Source organism: Arachis ipaensis, chromosome B5, assembly GCF_059453495.1.
Source record: "Arachis ipaensis isolate K30076 ecotype BB chromosome B5, ASM5945349v1, whole genome shotgun sequence".
Taxonomy (NCBI): Eukaryota; Viridiplantae; Streptophyta; class Magnoliopsida; order Fabales; family Fabaceae; genus Arachis; species Arachis ipaensis.
In genome coordinates, this window is record NC_142440.1 from 135,909,570 (window position 1) to 135,923,065 (window position 13,496).

A 13,496-nucleotide genomic window follows, 5' to 3' on the forward strand; every position below is an offset into this window, starting at 1 on the left:
AGCTTACTAACACTCATTTGAAAGAACGGAACAGAAGAGTATTTCTCAAAACCATGCTTAACTTATTTCAATGGAACACACATACATAATCATGCTTTATATAGGCAAATATTAATGCTAATAATTCATGATTCTACTAGCTTCTTAATACACATATTTATCCAATTTTACTTTTAACTTTGACTATTTAAATAAGTAACTTCTACATTTTTTTATTTAACTTTATTAGTTGATATCTTATAATTTCTAGCACAACTATGAATATCTTAAAAATTTCTTTAAATTTCTAATATAATTAGCTTATAGCAAAATCTAGCAAATTGATAATTATTATATTCAACTAAAATTTTGCTTCATTAATTTTTTGACCATATTAACTTTGACGCTCTTTATGAAGATTCTAGTTGTACAAATTGATTTATAGTTGCTAATATTATTCTTTAAAAATTTAAGAAAGATTTATGTACACGGTAAATAATAAAAGAAAAAAGATGACAATAATATCAATTTAACTTAAAAGACTATAAAGTTCAAAATGGTGAGTTTTCACATAATCAGAGAATTTGAACAATTCTCCATGTCCTCCATTTTTTTTTCCTTTCAATTTGTTTACTTCCAAGGAAGAAAAAAAGGTTTGACAACCCAAATCTTTTGCTGTGATCTGTAACGTGATTGATATATAGATCCAACCTTCGACACCTACTCATAGAAAAAAAAAAGGGAAAAAAGAATGAGTACAAAATGTTATTTGACCAAACCAAAAACAAACATTATTTATAAAAAAAAAAAGTTATTTAAATGATTTTAGGTTACACCATGAATATGAGTATTGGAACTTAAAAGTCAACGGAAGTATTGCTTTTATTCATGTAGTAATGTATAGATGAAAATGATAATATTTCAAAAATTTTAAAATAGAGTAAATTACACCAATCTTGCTCTTTGGATTATGCAAAATTACACAAAACACTTAGTCATTTATAATAAGAATATATATTAACTATATTGTACAGGCATTAATATTCAAGTTATACAATACAATGTTACGAAATATGATATTGATATCCGTTGTACACGTCTACACGACACTAATCTCTCTTTTCAAATATAGCTTTTCTGTTAAATATAATATTATTTTATTTAACTCGAAAGAAGCATAATTTATTACTCTTACAATTTCCAGATAAATAGTTGGCACATGCAGTAGTGTTCTGTTCACCATTTATCAAATAAATAACAACATAGGCTTTGCAAAATTTTACATACCTTTATACAATCATCAAGCAGCAATTATATGAATTGTTGGTCATCATCATCTGCCTTTGTTTTTCCTGTTTCTACTACGCTGAAATGATGTCCTTCATGTTGTTAATGATGTGGAAATCGTTAGAAGACAAGACAGAAAAAGTAACATGGAGGATTAATGACATCAATATATAGGTTACATTAAAACCCCTTTAAATTATTTTGTTGTAGGAAAATGTTACGTAAACTACTATTCATTTTTTACTTAGTAGTAATATAAGAGAAATTCTTGAGGTCAATAATTTTTAGGATTTTTGGTTATCATTTGATCAGCATAAATATTAAATTATCTTTAATAAATAAATTTTACTTATTTATATGTACAAATTTTGAAAAATATAAGTGCAAATTATATTAATTTATGTGTAAAAAATTTAGATAAATATAAATGTAAATTATATATTTTTTGTGTGCACAATACTTATAAATATGAATGTAAATTATTACTTTGCTGGCCATGTAGCATTGCTAGAATCATAAAATGTAGTCAATTCAATGTACTACTTATTTCCCCTCTGTGTTTAATATGACAGAGAAATTTACTAAGAATATATGTATTACTTACTTGCAACTTTGTGGCACAGTCCAAGAAGTATGTACATTTGGTTTTGTATTGTTAGGCAATGCCATATACTTTGACCAATCGTCAAGCAAGATTTTGAGATCATTGACTTTGTTGTCCAAACCAACACAGCAATTAGCATGCATTGTACAAACCTGGTTGAATTCCTTGCTGGGCTGGCAAAACCCCCCAAAATGCGTTGTGCCTAGGAACCTAATCTTTAACTTAATGTTTTGAATGAGAGGGTTCATCTTGATCTTGTTGAAAACATCTTGATCATGCATCTTGGGGTATGCTTTTCTTGAATTCAACCAAAACTTGTAGAACCAAATTGTTTTCTCATTGGACTTTACATAGGTGAAGCCTCCATTTGGTAGGTTATTCAAGTCATTGGAGTTTCCATTATAGAAATCACAAGCAATTTGGAAATCTCCATCATTGTAGAATTCATTGAATGGGTTCCTCAGCCACATTATATCAGTATCCTGCAAAGCCAGAAAACAAAGGCATTCATATATAATGTTTCTCAATCTTGAATTCCAATTCTTTAGAATTGTTTTGTGGTAAGTAAAGTGAATGTACCGTGAAGACAAAGCTGTAGCCCATTTCAAGAACAGAGCCGAGAAACTGAATTCTTCTCCACATCATTTTCAAGTAATCTTGTGTCATGAAAAATGCTTCTTTGGTGAAGTTGTCACCCTTTGTCTCAAGATGATAGCAATGAGGGTGCAAAGCTTGACAACGAGCATGTGCCTTCTGGTCCAAAGTTATTACCACCAAGTGTTTCAACAATCTCTCCGTCTCAATCCCAAGGTGAAAACTCTTGAGGAATATGTCAAATATTGAATTTGGCTCTGCCCATGCATCATTCAAAGTTGTAATTATCACTGTCTTATTCTCCATAGAAGCATTTCTTAGAACGCTCTCTAGCTCTGGGTCATAGCTTATCTGAAACATAATAATAGTGATAATGAGATATCATTGTTATCAAGGATAAATACAAGGAATTTCGTCAATATATAACCAACCAACATAAAATTTAGATGTTCTGTTTTCATATTTTGGATTTGCAAATTTTTTTATTATTGACCGATTATAGTTGATTTTTGTTGTTAGTATCACATAACTATATTATTGTTAATTAATTATTGACTTGGTATGTAGAATTTCATATTTCACACATCATTTTTCAAACACATGGATATATAACAAAAGATTAATTTCAATGTATGACCAATATAAATATTTTATATAGTCATGTAATTACATTTAATTTTTTGGATGATCATTTGCGTAGTTAATGTAAAAGATAGTTATTAAGAATATAATATTAAAAAGCTTTTAATGTATTTAGTGTATTAAAAATATTTAAAAAATTAATTTTTCAATAATTTTTAGTCATTTTTTATGGTGTTTTTAAAATGTGTCCTTAAAACATAAGTTAGTAAAATTCTAAAAATTAAACTTATCCATTGAAAAACATCTAACAACTACTAGTTTCTAATAAGTGGTTGTTAAATCATACAAAAAAATAAACTTAGACCACTCTATAGGCATCAAATGTTAAGATTTAATTTTTAAAAATGTTCATTTCTTCGCAAAATAACTGTCTCTTTTACTTTATATATATATATATATATATATATATATATATATATATATATATATATATTCAATTTAAACTTAGCTTTGTCAATAATTAATTAATTACGTACTTAATTAACGTATTAAAAGAAATTCTCTTCAGACCATCTCTAAAATATGCTACCTACCATTAATCCATTATTGAGGATAGAATAATATCCCAAGAGGGAAAATGCATATCCCTTTGTTCCTTTCACACTGACATAACAATAATCTAACCATGAATTATGGCCACTACTGAACATGTTGGTCCTAATAAGTACAATTATCTTTGTAATAAATGAGTTCGATTCTTACTTTATTCTATTTTATTCTTAATTAATAATAAACTTGAAAATCAAAACATCATGCTCATATGCTTATCACATTGAAACCATATATGTAATGCAATGATGATAGCAAGGACTCAAGAAATTGAATTGTTTAGGCTAGGTATCTAAATGGCACTACTACATGTGATGCTTTCATTCAAATTAAATGGGAAATTAATTAAAGTTCTGCCTAACATGGCAAACTCATCCTAATACAACTTTTTATAGTAGGTTTCACATGAATATTATTTACCAGCAGCTCAATAGTCAATACACTAATCATGTTACACAATATAATTAAATATTTATACAATAATTTAGTTATATAATAAAAATATTTTAGTATAGAGCAGAAAAAATGAAAACAATTTCTATCAAAAATCATAGAAAACATTCCCTCAGGATTCCAAGTTGAACTTTTTAAAGTTTTTATCCTCCCAACAAATGTGTCATCTTTATGAATAAATAAATTATTTATTATTTGTTCAACAGCTGATTAATTAATTATAATTAGTAGAATTCTCTAATCTAAGGCAATGAAGAATATGATGGAGTGATGATAGAGTTAGTGTAGTCAACTTTGGTCAACATTGAGTAAACCATGTGAACAGCTGGTTATGGTTATGTAATGTCTAGTTTGCAAATATATGTCGGCACGTGGTCCACCAATATCGTCTTTTTTTTTTAATAAATAAAATTAATTAATTAATTTTATATATGTATATTTTTGAAATTAATTAAATTTTTACATTTTATTATTTATCTCTTTTACAGTAGAAATAAAATATACATGTCTTGTTTGCATTAAAAATGAGATAACTGTTACAAATTTATTATTTATCTCATTTGCAAATGAAATACATTATTTAAATATAATATATTTACGTATTTTATTTGTAAACATGATATATGTATATATATTTCATTCCTAATGGAAATGAAATAAATAATTTTTTTGGGTGTCTAGTGAAATAAATAATTAGATAATTAATTTTTTAAACAAATATAGTTGTGAAAATAATAAATTATTTTATTTATTTAAAAAATCCTAATATCGTCTCACAGCTACCTAGCTAGCTAGTGCTACATTCTATTAATAAGTACAAACCAAAAACTTAGAAGGGAAAAAAAAAAAAATCAACTATACGGAATTAGCCTCAATTTTAGTAAATAAAGATCTCATATAGGAATTTATTTTATTTGAAAACTCATTCATATAATAAGATTTTACAAGCTAACCCTGTTACATATATATTAATTAGGTTCACTATATAATAGGTTATATGCAAAAAAATTTGGATATATTTTGGTGTAACACGAACAAAATTAATAATAAAATATAGTCAACAGAGTATTAGGGTCTTTTGGCCCTAAAATAAATCACAACACAAAGTATCATTTTTTATTTTCAATAATTGAAGCTATGTGAATGATTTTTAATTAATAATTGATCCTAAAAGCATCAATTTAATAACATATGGCCCATATTAATAAATGTGATATTCAAAGATTTATAGACTGGGACAACCTAAATTTGAGATTTCGAAATGAAATTATCCTTTACTATAAATCTTATCTTGGTCTAAATTATTAATCCATTATAATAATATAAAAAATCCTTTGGTTACCATTTGCAACAGACAAAATTATGAGTCCTGCACTGAATTATTTATTATGAAAAAAATATTGTATTTGATCATTAAAATATCATTGCAAACATTTAGGACAGAAAATAAAGCACGAGAGGAATTCTTTTTATCTGGAAATATAAAAGGAGAAAAAATAATTGCATATAAGAGAAATTAAAATCTTAAATAATTGCAAAGCAAAGAAAAAAGGTGAAACATTTGTTTGCATCTGTAAATGGCATATCAGAAGCAAAATTCCCATTGGCATATCCCTAATTTTGGAAGATTCTTAGGATAGAGAAAGAGAAGGGACACAATTGACCAAAAAGCCAAAACCGAATCAAATTTGATTAAAAAGTTGAATCCCAAAAAAGCCCTTGGCCAATCAAAGAGAGAGGATTATATTTATCCATTCCCTAACACAAACAACAGTAACAAAATCAAATGATCTAAAATCAAGACCATGCCTATAACTCAACTAATCAATTTTCTGAACCCCTGTAGTCACCAATGCCACTAGTAGAAAGTTTTCAGTGCCATTATTCAAGTGGCACCAGGATGAGAAACTAGAGAAAGTGACATAGTGCACTATTTTCAAATGGTGGCCAAATTTTGTAAGATATGAACAATTTTTTGTCACTTCTGATTTGGACATGCAGGTTACCATATGGTAACATTTTTGACATAAAGTATCTAAAATAAGCCCCACATTGATACCTTTATTTATTCCAATATTTTCAGGTCCTTTTTTTTTTCTTCATCCGTTACAAATAAATGAACCTTCTCATGAGCTCATGGTTCTAAGGAACAAACTCAGAAAAATCTAAGGAAGAAACTATTTTATAGAAAACAGTAAAATTAATAATTTTCAAGAGAAAATTATGGATTGGAAGAGTTAAGTCCACTCATTATACCAACTTCTCCCACAATAACCTAACTCCGTACAAATAAATAAAATAAAAATTTAAAGATGATTGAAATTTTGAAATATCAAAATTGACTCAAATCCAAAAAGGATCTTTCACAAACCAATCGGAAGCCAGACATAAACTTTCGTTTTTTAAGAAAAAAAATCAATACCCAGAACAAATTTTTGAATGATCATAATGAAAAAACAGAAAAAGGGCATAAAAAACAGAATTTCGATTCCAAAACAGAGTCCAAGACAGAGAAAAACAAGTAGAAAGGGAGAGATAATGATAGAAATTAAACTCACCATTGTTGAGTCACGAGTAGTGATGTAACGTGAGAAAACAGGGATTGCAAAGGGAGAAGAAGAGTTATACATGAGGATCCACACCACAACAAAAGCAAGAACCACCATAGTCATTTGCATCACCCTCCTCACCAAGAGGTGGTTGCCACCGCCTCCCGCCGCTGCGTCTCCGCCCGAGTAACCAGAATCCTTCATTCTTTGACTTGATGAACAAAAACTAAAAAACAAACCTTTGGATTGGTGTTATGAACAAAGCTGTGTTTATATATATAATCCTATCTATGCTTCTTTGTTTTCTTCACCAAACACCAACGTGTTTCTTTCTTTGTCTTTGTATATGATGGAATATGAAATATTTACAAAAGGTTTATAGGGTTTTGGCTTTTCTTCCCCCTAATTAAGTGTTTAGGACAATCTACCTATTATGGAAGAAGAATAAAAATAACAAGGTATGTTATATTATTATTATTATTATAAGAAAGAAATAATTACATTGGAAACTAATGGGTTTTAAATTAGCTTGACAAGTCATAAATACTAACTGAAATTCATGTAGGTGTTAATGATATTGACATTGGAGACATGAGGTATGTGGGGAAGGCTACAAGTTGCAACTTGCAAATAAAAGATAACTATTCTATCAATTAGTTGTTTTGGATTTGGTTTAATTATTTTTCCTGGTTTCTAGTTTGACTAAAAAAATATTTAATGAGGGAAGTGGAAGGTTGCCTATTTTCTATACTAAAGCAAAATGGTGGAGTAAATCTCCTTAGTGTTCTTCGAGATTGATGTGGCACCAAAATCGTCTATGAGATTTCAATTGCCCCAATTACATTTTTGAGATTGGAAAAATTGTACCATAATAATCTCTAATCCGTTTTCTGTTAACGACGTGCTGATGTGGCTTGATGACGTGGACCTTTGATGGCACGTGTCACCTCATGGTTTGGCCATGTGTAACGGTACGATGACGTGTCGGTCAACGACACGTGGCATGCTGACATGGATGGGTATGTCATGTGTCACAATGCTATTTTGCCACGTGTCAGATTATGCCACGTGTCGCAATGCTATTTGTCCATGTGTCATCCACTATGTCATCGTTACATGTGTACCAAATTGGTCCCTTACTTTGCATCAAATGACTCATTTTAGTCTCTGAAATTGAATGTCGTGCACCAAATTAGTCTCTTCATCAGTTTTTTCTCATTTTTTTATAAATTTAAAATTCTCAATATTTTTTTATACACTAATTTTAATTATATTTTTTATTATACATATTTTATAATAAATTTTTTAATTAATAATGTTAACTTGTATCGTTAGAGTACATGTTAACTAAAACCAAAATTTTATTATTGTCTTTTGTATTTATTTGTATCTGTTTTAATACTGTTTAAGTCATGGTTATAATAAGTACTTATATTGATTAATAGTGTAATATATGAAAAAGCCACCTAACTAAGTTATAGATAAAATAAATTATTATAATCGATAGTATAAATCTATCTCATTAATTTAGTGAAAAGTTAATTATATGAAAAATTTCGGACATTCTTAAAATGGATGGGAATAATGAATTTATATTAGATAATAAGTGCCTCATCAAGAATTCATAAAATATTTACTAAAGTGTTAAATATTAAAAAAAATGTATTAAGGAATATTATTATACTCTTAACTTACACTCTTTATTAAATCAATATCAATATGTCACATAATTTTTTTAATAAAATATTGTAGAAAAAAATTGTATAATTAAAACTAATATTTTAAAAATATTTTATAAAAACACTTATATTTAAATAACTTGTGAAAAGATAAAATTAAAATTAGTGTATTCAAATGATGAAGGTACTAATTTGGTGCACGACATTTAATTTCAGGGACTAAAATAAGTCATTTGATGCAAAGTAAGGGACCAATTTGATGCACATGTAACGATGACATAGTGGATGACACGTGGACAAATAGCATTGCGACACGTGGTATAATCTGACACGTGGCAAAATAGCATTGTGACATGTGGCATACCCATCCATGTCAGCATGCCACGTGTCGTTGATTGACACGTCATCATACCGTTACACATGGTCAAATCATGAAGTGACACGTGTCACCAAAGGTCCACGTCATCAAGCCACGTCAGCGCGTCGTTAACAGAAAACGGGTCAAGAACTACTATGGTACAATTTTTTTAATCTCAAAGATGTAATTAGTACCATTAAAATTTTAGAGACGATTTTGATGAACGGCGTCAATCTTGGAGGCGATTACGAGGATTTACTCCAAAATGGTGCGCACATCTTTTCTGTTTTATTTTTTTAATTATTAGTTTCATTAAAATATCACATTTTTGTTACTTTGGTTCGGCGTCTCAAAGGCATGAACAGAACATTCCAAGTAGTTGAAACTTGTAAACCGAAATGAGCAAAGGTAGAGGACTGGAGACTTGGTCGTTGGAGATTAAAATAGTTTATTTTAAATTAAAATATAAAATTATTAAACAAAAAACGTGATTTGATTATATAAAACATCACCAGCAAAAACAAAAGTATATGTCTGAAGACTGAAGAGACAACAACAAAAACAGCATGGCAGGAATATTCATTGATCAGATCTGATTAATATATCTATAATATTTATTTAAATTTAATCCGAAATTATGGATATGATCTAATATGTAAGAAAATTGTGAATATATTATATTATATTATTTTTATTATTTAAAAAATATGTTTAATAATATTTATATTTAAAAGAGTAAAAAAATGTTATTTTGTTGATATTTGATTCACAAATATTTGAATCAAATTGAACCTAAGTATAAAAAATGTAAATATTGAATCCAATATGATTTGATAATTTTAGTACAGATTATATTAAGATTATGATTATATTCAGTTATTCATCGATCAGTATACACTTCTAGATAATAAAGAAGGGGAAAGAAAATTGAATTTTATATCTAAAACTTTTTTGTTTAGGTTAATGATAAAGTAATGAATTAAACCCCATTTTGGTTTTTGAATTTAGCGAGTTATACTAATTTAGTCCTCGAGATTTCAATTACACTAAATTAGTCCCCCAGATTTAAAAAAATACACTACATTAGTGCTTCTCCCATTTTTTGTCATTGGAGCACTGACATCGTCAGTGACGTGGCCAATTCTAACCACACTAGATAAAGTAACGGTTAGATGATATGACATAAAATTTGATTAGCTCCAATTTGGTCTTTGTCCCTTTTTATAACCTAAATTTTTTCTTTTCTTCCTTTTCTTCTTCTTCTCATTTTTTTTCTGGTTTTTCGTCTTCTTACTCGTTGTTCATCCTTCTGATTTTAGGATCATGATTGTAACTCGGAGCCAGAGTTCCATGCGGTCAAACACAAGGATCTCCAGTCGAAGTAGAGTATCGAGTGTTTTAGAGTGGTGTGGGTGTGGCTGACGTCCTGTTCTCTGGTGGTCCACAACAGAGTCTAACCCTAACAAGTCATTCTTTGGGTGTCCTAAATACAATGTCAGTGGAAAGAGGTGGTGTGGTTTGTCTGTTTGGGCTGACATTGGACAAGAAGACGTCAGTGGAAGGGTGACTTCTACCGAGGATGTTGACCAAGTAAGGGTGAATTTGGCTTGGAGAATTGAGAAGTTAGAACCCAAAAATTGTACGTTATTATTGGCTCTGTTTATAATGTTTGTTGCTGGTTTCATGTTGGTATTTAAGATTCGAGGATGATTTTATTTTAATGTGTTTAGGGTTAATGTACAGTAGAAGAAAGAAAAAGTGTCATTGTCAAATATTCAAGTTGTTAGTCCTGTTATAAACATAAAGCAAGATATTTATGTAATGGGCATAAGTGTCTCTATATGAGTCCATGGTGAGCCACTTATGACAAAGTTCTTCAGATCTCTTATTTTCCCTTGCAAGAGCTCCACAAGCATGCACACAAGACATTCCTAAAGAAAATAACAAACAAATATATAAAGTATTTAATTATTCGCAAAAAAGAGAATCTGAATGCGGGTTAATTACCTATTAACATCTAAAATTGACATGTGCATAACCGTTTGCGCAAATCCACCACCATGTTTGTTGGATATTCATGCACTACAAACTTTTCATACGCATCATTTTCAGTCTAGATTGGCATCCAATTTTTAGACTCCTTTTTTATCTTGTCCAATCTACTTTGAACCACTGGTGGTAGTGATAAACTCTAATTTTGTGGTTTATCTTGTGTTGAATTTAGTGGATTTTATCAACTTTTTCACATTTATTCAATGAAATAGCATGGTTTTGTAATTCTCCCTAAATTGTGCTTAATGATTAAAAAGATACTTTTTAGGCCTTAAAATTGCTAAATTTAATTCACTTAAATTTCATTCGATGCCTTGATATGTTTGTTGAGTGATTCAGGGTTTATAAGGCAAGGATGGGATTGAAGAAATGAAGGAAAAGCATGAAAAGTGGAGAATTCATGAAGACATGAGGATTTGTGAAAATCATAGCGACGCGCGCGCGTAACCCACGTGTACACGTGACCAAGAAATTTCGCCAAGCGACGTTCACGCGTACGCATGACACTGATCACGTGACCTCATTAGTAAAACACGCTGGGGGCGATTTCTGAGCTGCTTTAGGCCCAAATCCAACTCATTTCTGAAGTAGTTGAAGCCAAAATCAAGAAGGAGAAAGGGGGAGCAATTAGGTAGCTTAGGAATCATGTTTTTGGGTAGTTTTCTAGAGAGAGAAGCTCCCTCTTCTCTCTAGAATTAGGAATTTTTTAGTTTAATTTTCTCTTTAAATTCTCTCTATAATTCTTGTTTAGTGTAGTTTCATTTATGTTTCCATGCTCTATTGTCTTAATTCTCTTAGTTTCTCTTGTTAATTTTTCTTTTGAGCTACTTTTATGTTTATGAAATCTTGTTGATTTTCACTTTATTTAATGCAATTGATGTCTTTTTATGGTTCTTATTGTTTAATTGAGTTATCATTGTTACTTTCTTGCAATTGGTAGTAGTAGATTTTATTAATTCATGCAATTTCCTAAGTTTTTCCTTTTATGCACACCAAGTGTTTGACAAAATGCTTGGCTTAGTCCTAGAATAGATTTTGTGCATTCTTGGCTTGGAAAGATAAATTAGGTGTTCTTGAGTCATTAATACCCAACTTATGTTAGTGATCTTTAGTTGTTAGTTAATATTGTTTCTATTGACACTAATCTCTTGCTAATTCAATTAGTAAGTTGATTAGGACTTATGGATTGAGATTAACTAATCTTATTTGATTTTCTCCCGATGTTGGAGATAACGAAATAGGATTATCTCTTGATAATTATTGTGTTATGATTAATTACTAGGATAGAAAACTTTGATTCTCAATTCTTGCCATGAATGCCTCTTTGTTATTGTTATCTTTAGTTGTTTGATTTACCTTCTCGTCATTTAAACTTTTTGTCATTTAGATTATTGTCTTCTTATTTGCAAACCGCCCCTTGAACCTCATAACCGATAATACGCATATCTCACTGTAATTCTTTGAGAGACGACCCGAGATCTAATACTCTCAGTAATTTTATTGGTTTGCACTTGTGACAAACAAAATCTTATTTGATTTTGGAACTATACTTGTAATGAAGTGATTTCTTTTATTGAGAAGAAATTTCTAGACCAACATTTATCCTATATCAGGTAGTTTCTCTACATGGTTGGCAAATTTAATATTATTTTTAGCTATCATTCTCATCACGAACATTCTGACCTCCTCAAATAAAGTAATGATTGGCTTGGCCGTTACTTCTTTAATTCTTGCATTAAAGACCCCGCATGCATTATTGCAGATGTTGTCAAGTTTTGTGCTATAACTAAATGCTAACTTTGTCCATGACTCCCTAGATCACTTGTTCAAGTAATTCTACACATCTTCATTAATTTTCTTAATTTTTTTCATGTTATTAGAGAATTCTAGATGTATGGTTGATCTTGCACATTCCCAAAGTAATCCCCTTAATTCTAAATTTTTTTCCTGCTTGTTAAAGTTTCTCCATAAGTGCCACACGCAAAATCTATGGTGGACATGAGGCATGACCTCTTGGATAGAGGAAATCAGGCCCTGCATGCGAAGACAACAACTAAGTAACTTTTGTCGTGATATAAAATAGTCCTTGAGATACAATAAATGAACCCACAATGATCCCTAACATTTGTTTAATGAATCTGAAATAGTCCCTTATTTTTAAATCGTTTCCTATTTTAGTCCCTATATTACACTACTCACATGGAATAATAACAATTCCTATGCAAAATATTTCATTCAAAAAGTAAATATTTTTTAGACCAATATGTAACAAACAACTAAACAGTATTATAGTATCTTTTTTATTTTTAATTAGTGTCATGTATTTTTTATCACTCATAAAAAATTCTAAATTCAGAGAACTCTGAAAACATTAATACCTTTTGCATGTCACTCATAAAGTACTATTTGCTTTTTTTATAGCCTCCGAGGTCCTCATGGAGTAACTCCAAAATCACTTTCAATTTTTTGTATTCTCCACATCCACAATTGTCCAAGCTATGATATATATGTGATGATTTACATCCTAACCCATTGCTGATAAAATCTGGCCTCCAAATTGTGTTTTAAGAAATGTCTCAGCTAATCCAATCAGTCGTCCACACCCTGTCTTAAACCCATTCTTGCAGTCACTAAGACAAACATACATCTTCTAAAAAATTACCTCTCCATCTGACTGTGGGATGATGCCAATTCTCACTATTGATCCCGTATTACACTTTAAGAGTGTTTTACCGTAGTCCTTCACCATT

The 13,496-nt window shown here is 29.7% G+C and overlaps 1 protein-coding gene across 2 annotated transcripts; it reads right to left on the reverse strand.

The window, feature by feature from the left end:
* Positions 1-404: 404 nt before the first annotated feature.
* Positions 405-7,171, reverse strand: LOC107644053 (uncharacterized protein At4g15970). 2 transcript variants are annotated; one of them, XM_016347837.3, is made up of 5 exons: positions 6,667-7,171; positions 2,450-2,815; positions 1,871-2,352; positions 1,267-1,358; positions 405-699 (listed from the first exon to the last, which is right to left on the reverse strand). In XM_016347837.3, the coding sequence occupies exons 1-4, from the start codon at positions 6,859-6,861 to the stop codon at positions 1,313-1,315; spliced, it is 1,089 nt and encodes a 362-aa protein (XP_016203323.1). In that variant the 5' UTR covers positions 6,862-7,171; the 3' UTR covers positions 405-699; positions 1,267-1,312. The 2 variants fall into 2 exon arrangements, with proteins under 2 accessions (XP_016203323.1, XP_016203322.1); XM_016347836.3 differs by having other exon boundaries at positions 479-699; positions 1,267-1,345; positions 6,667-7,092.
* Positions 7,172-13,496: the final 6,325 nt, after the last annotated feature.

What these genes read in the sequence shown, in the direction of transcription:
- LOC107644053 (XM_016347836.3), bottom strand. Translation starts at nt 6,861, where the DNA reads ATGAAGGATTCTGGTTACTCGGGCGGAGACGCAGCGGCGGGAGGCGGT. An exon ending in CTACTCGTGACTCAACAATG is followed by an intron (nt 2,816 to 6,666) that starts GTGAGTTTAATT and finishes ATTATGTTTCAG; the next exon opens with ATAAGCTATGACCCAGAGCT. An exon ending in GCTACAGCTTTGTCTTCACG is followed by an intron (nt 2,353 to 2,449) that starts GTACATTCACTT and finishes CTGGCTTTGCAG; the next exon opens with GATACTGATATAATGTGGCT.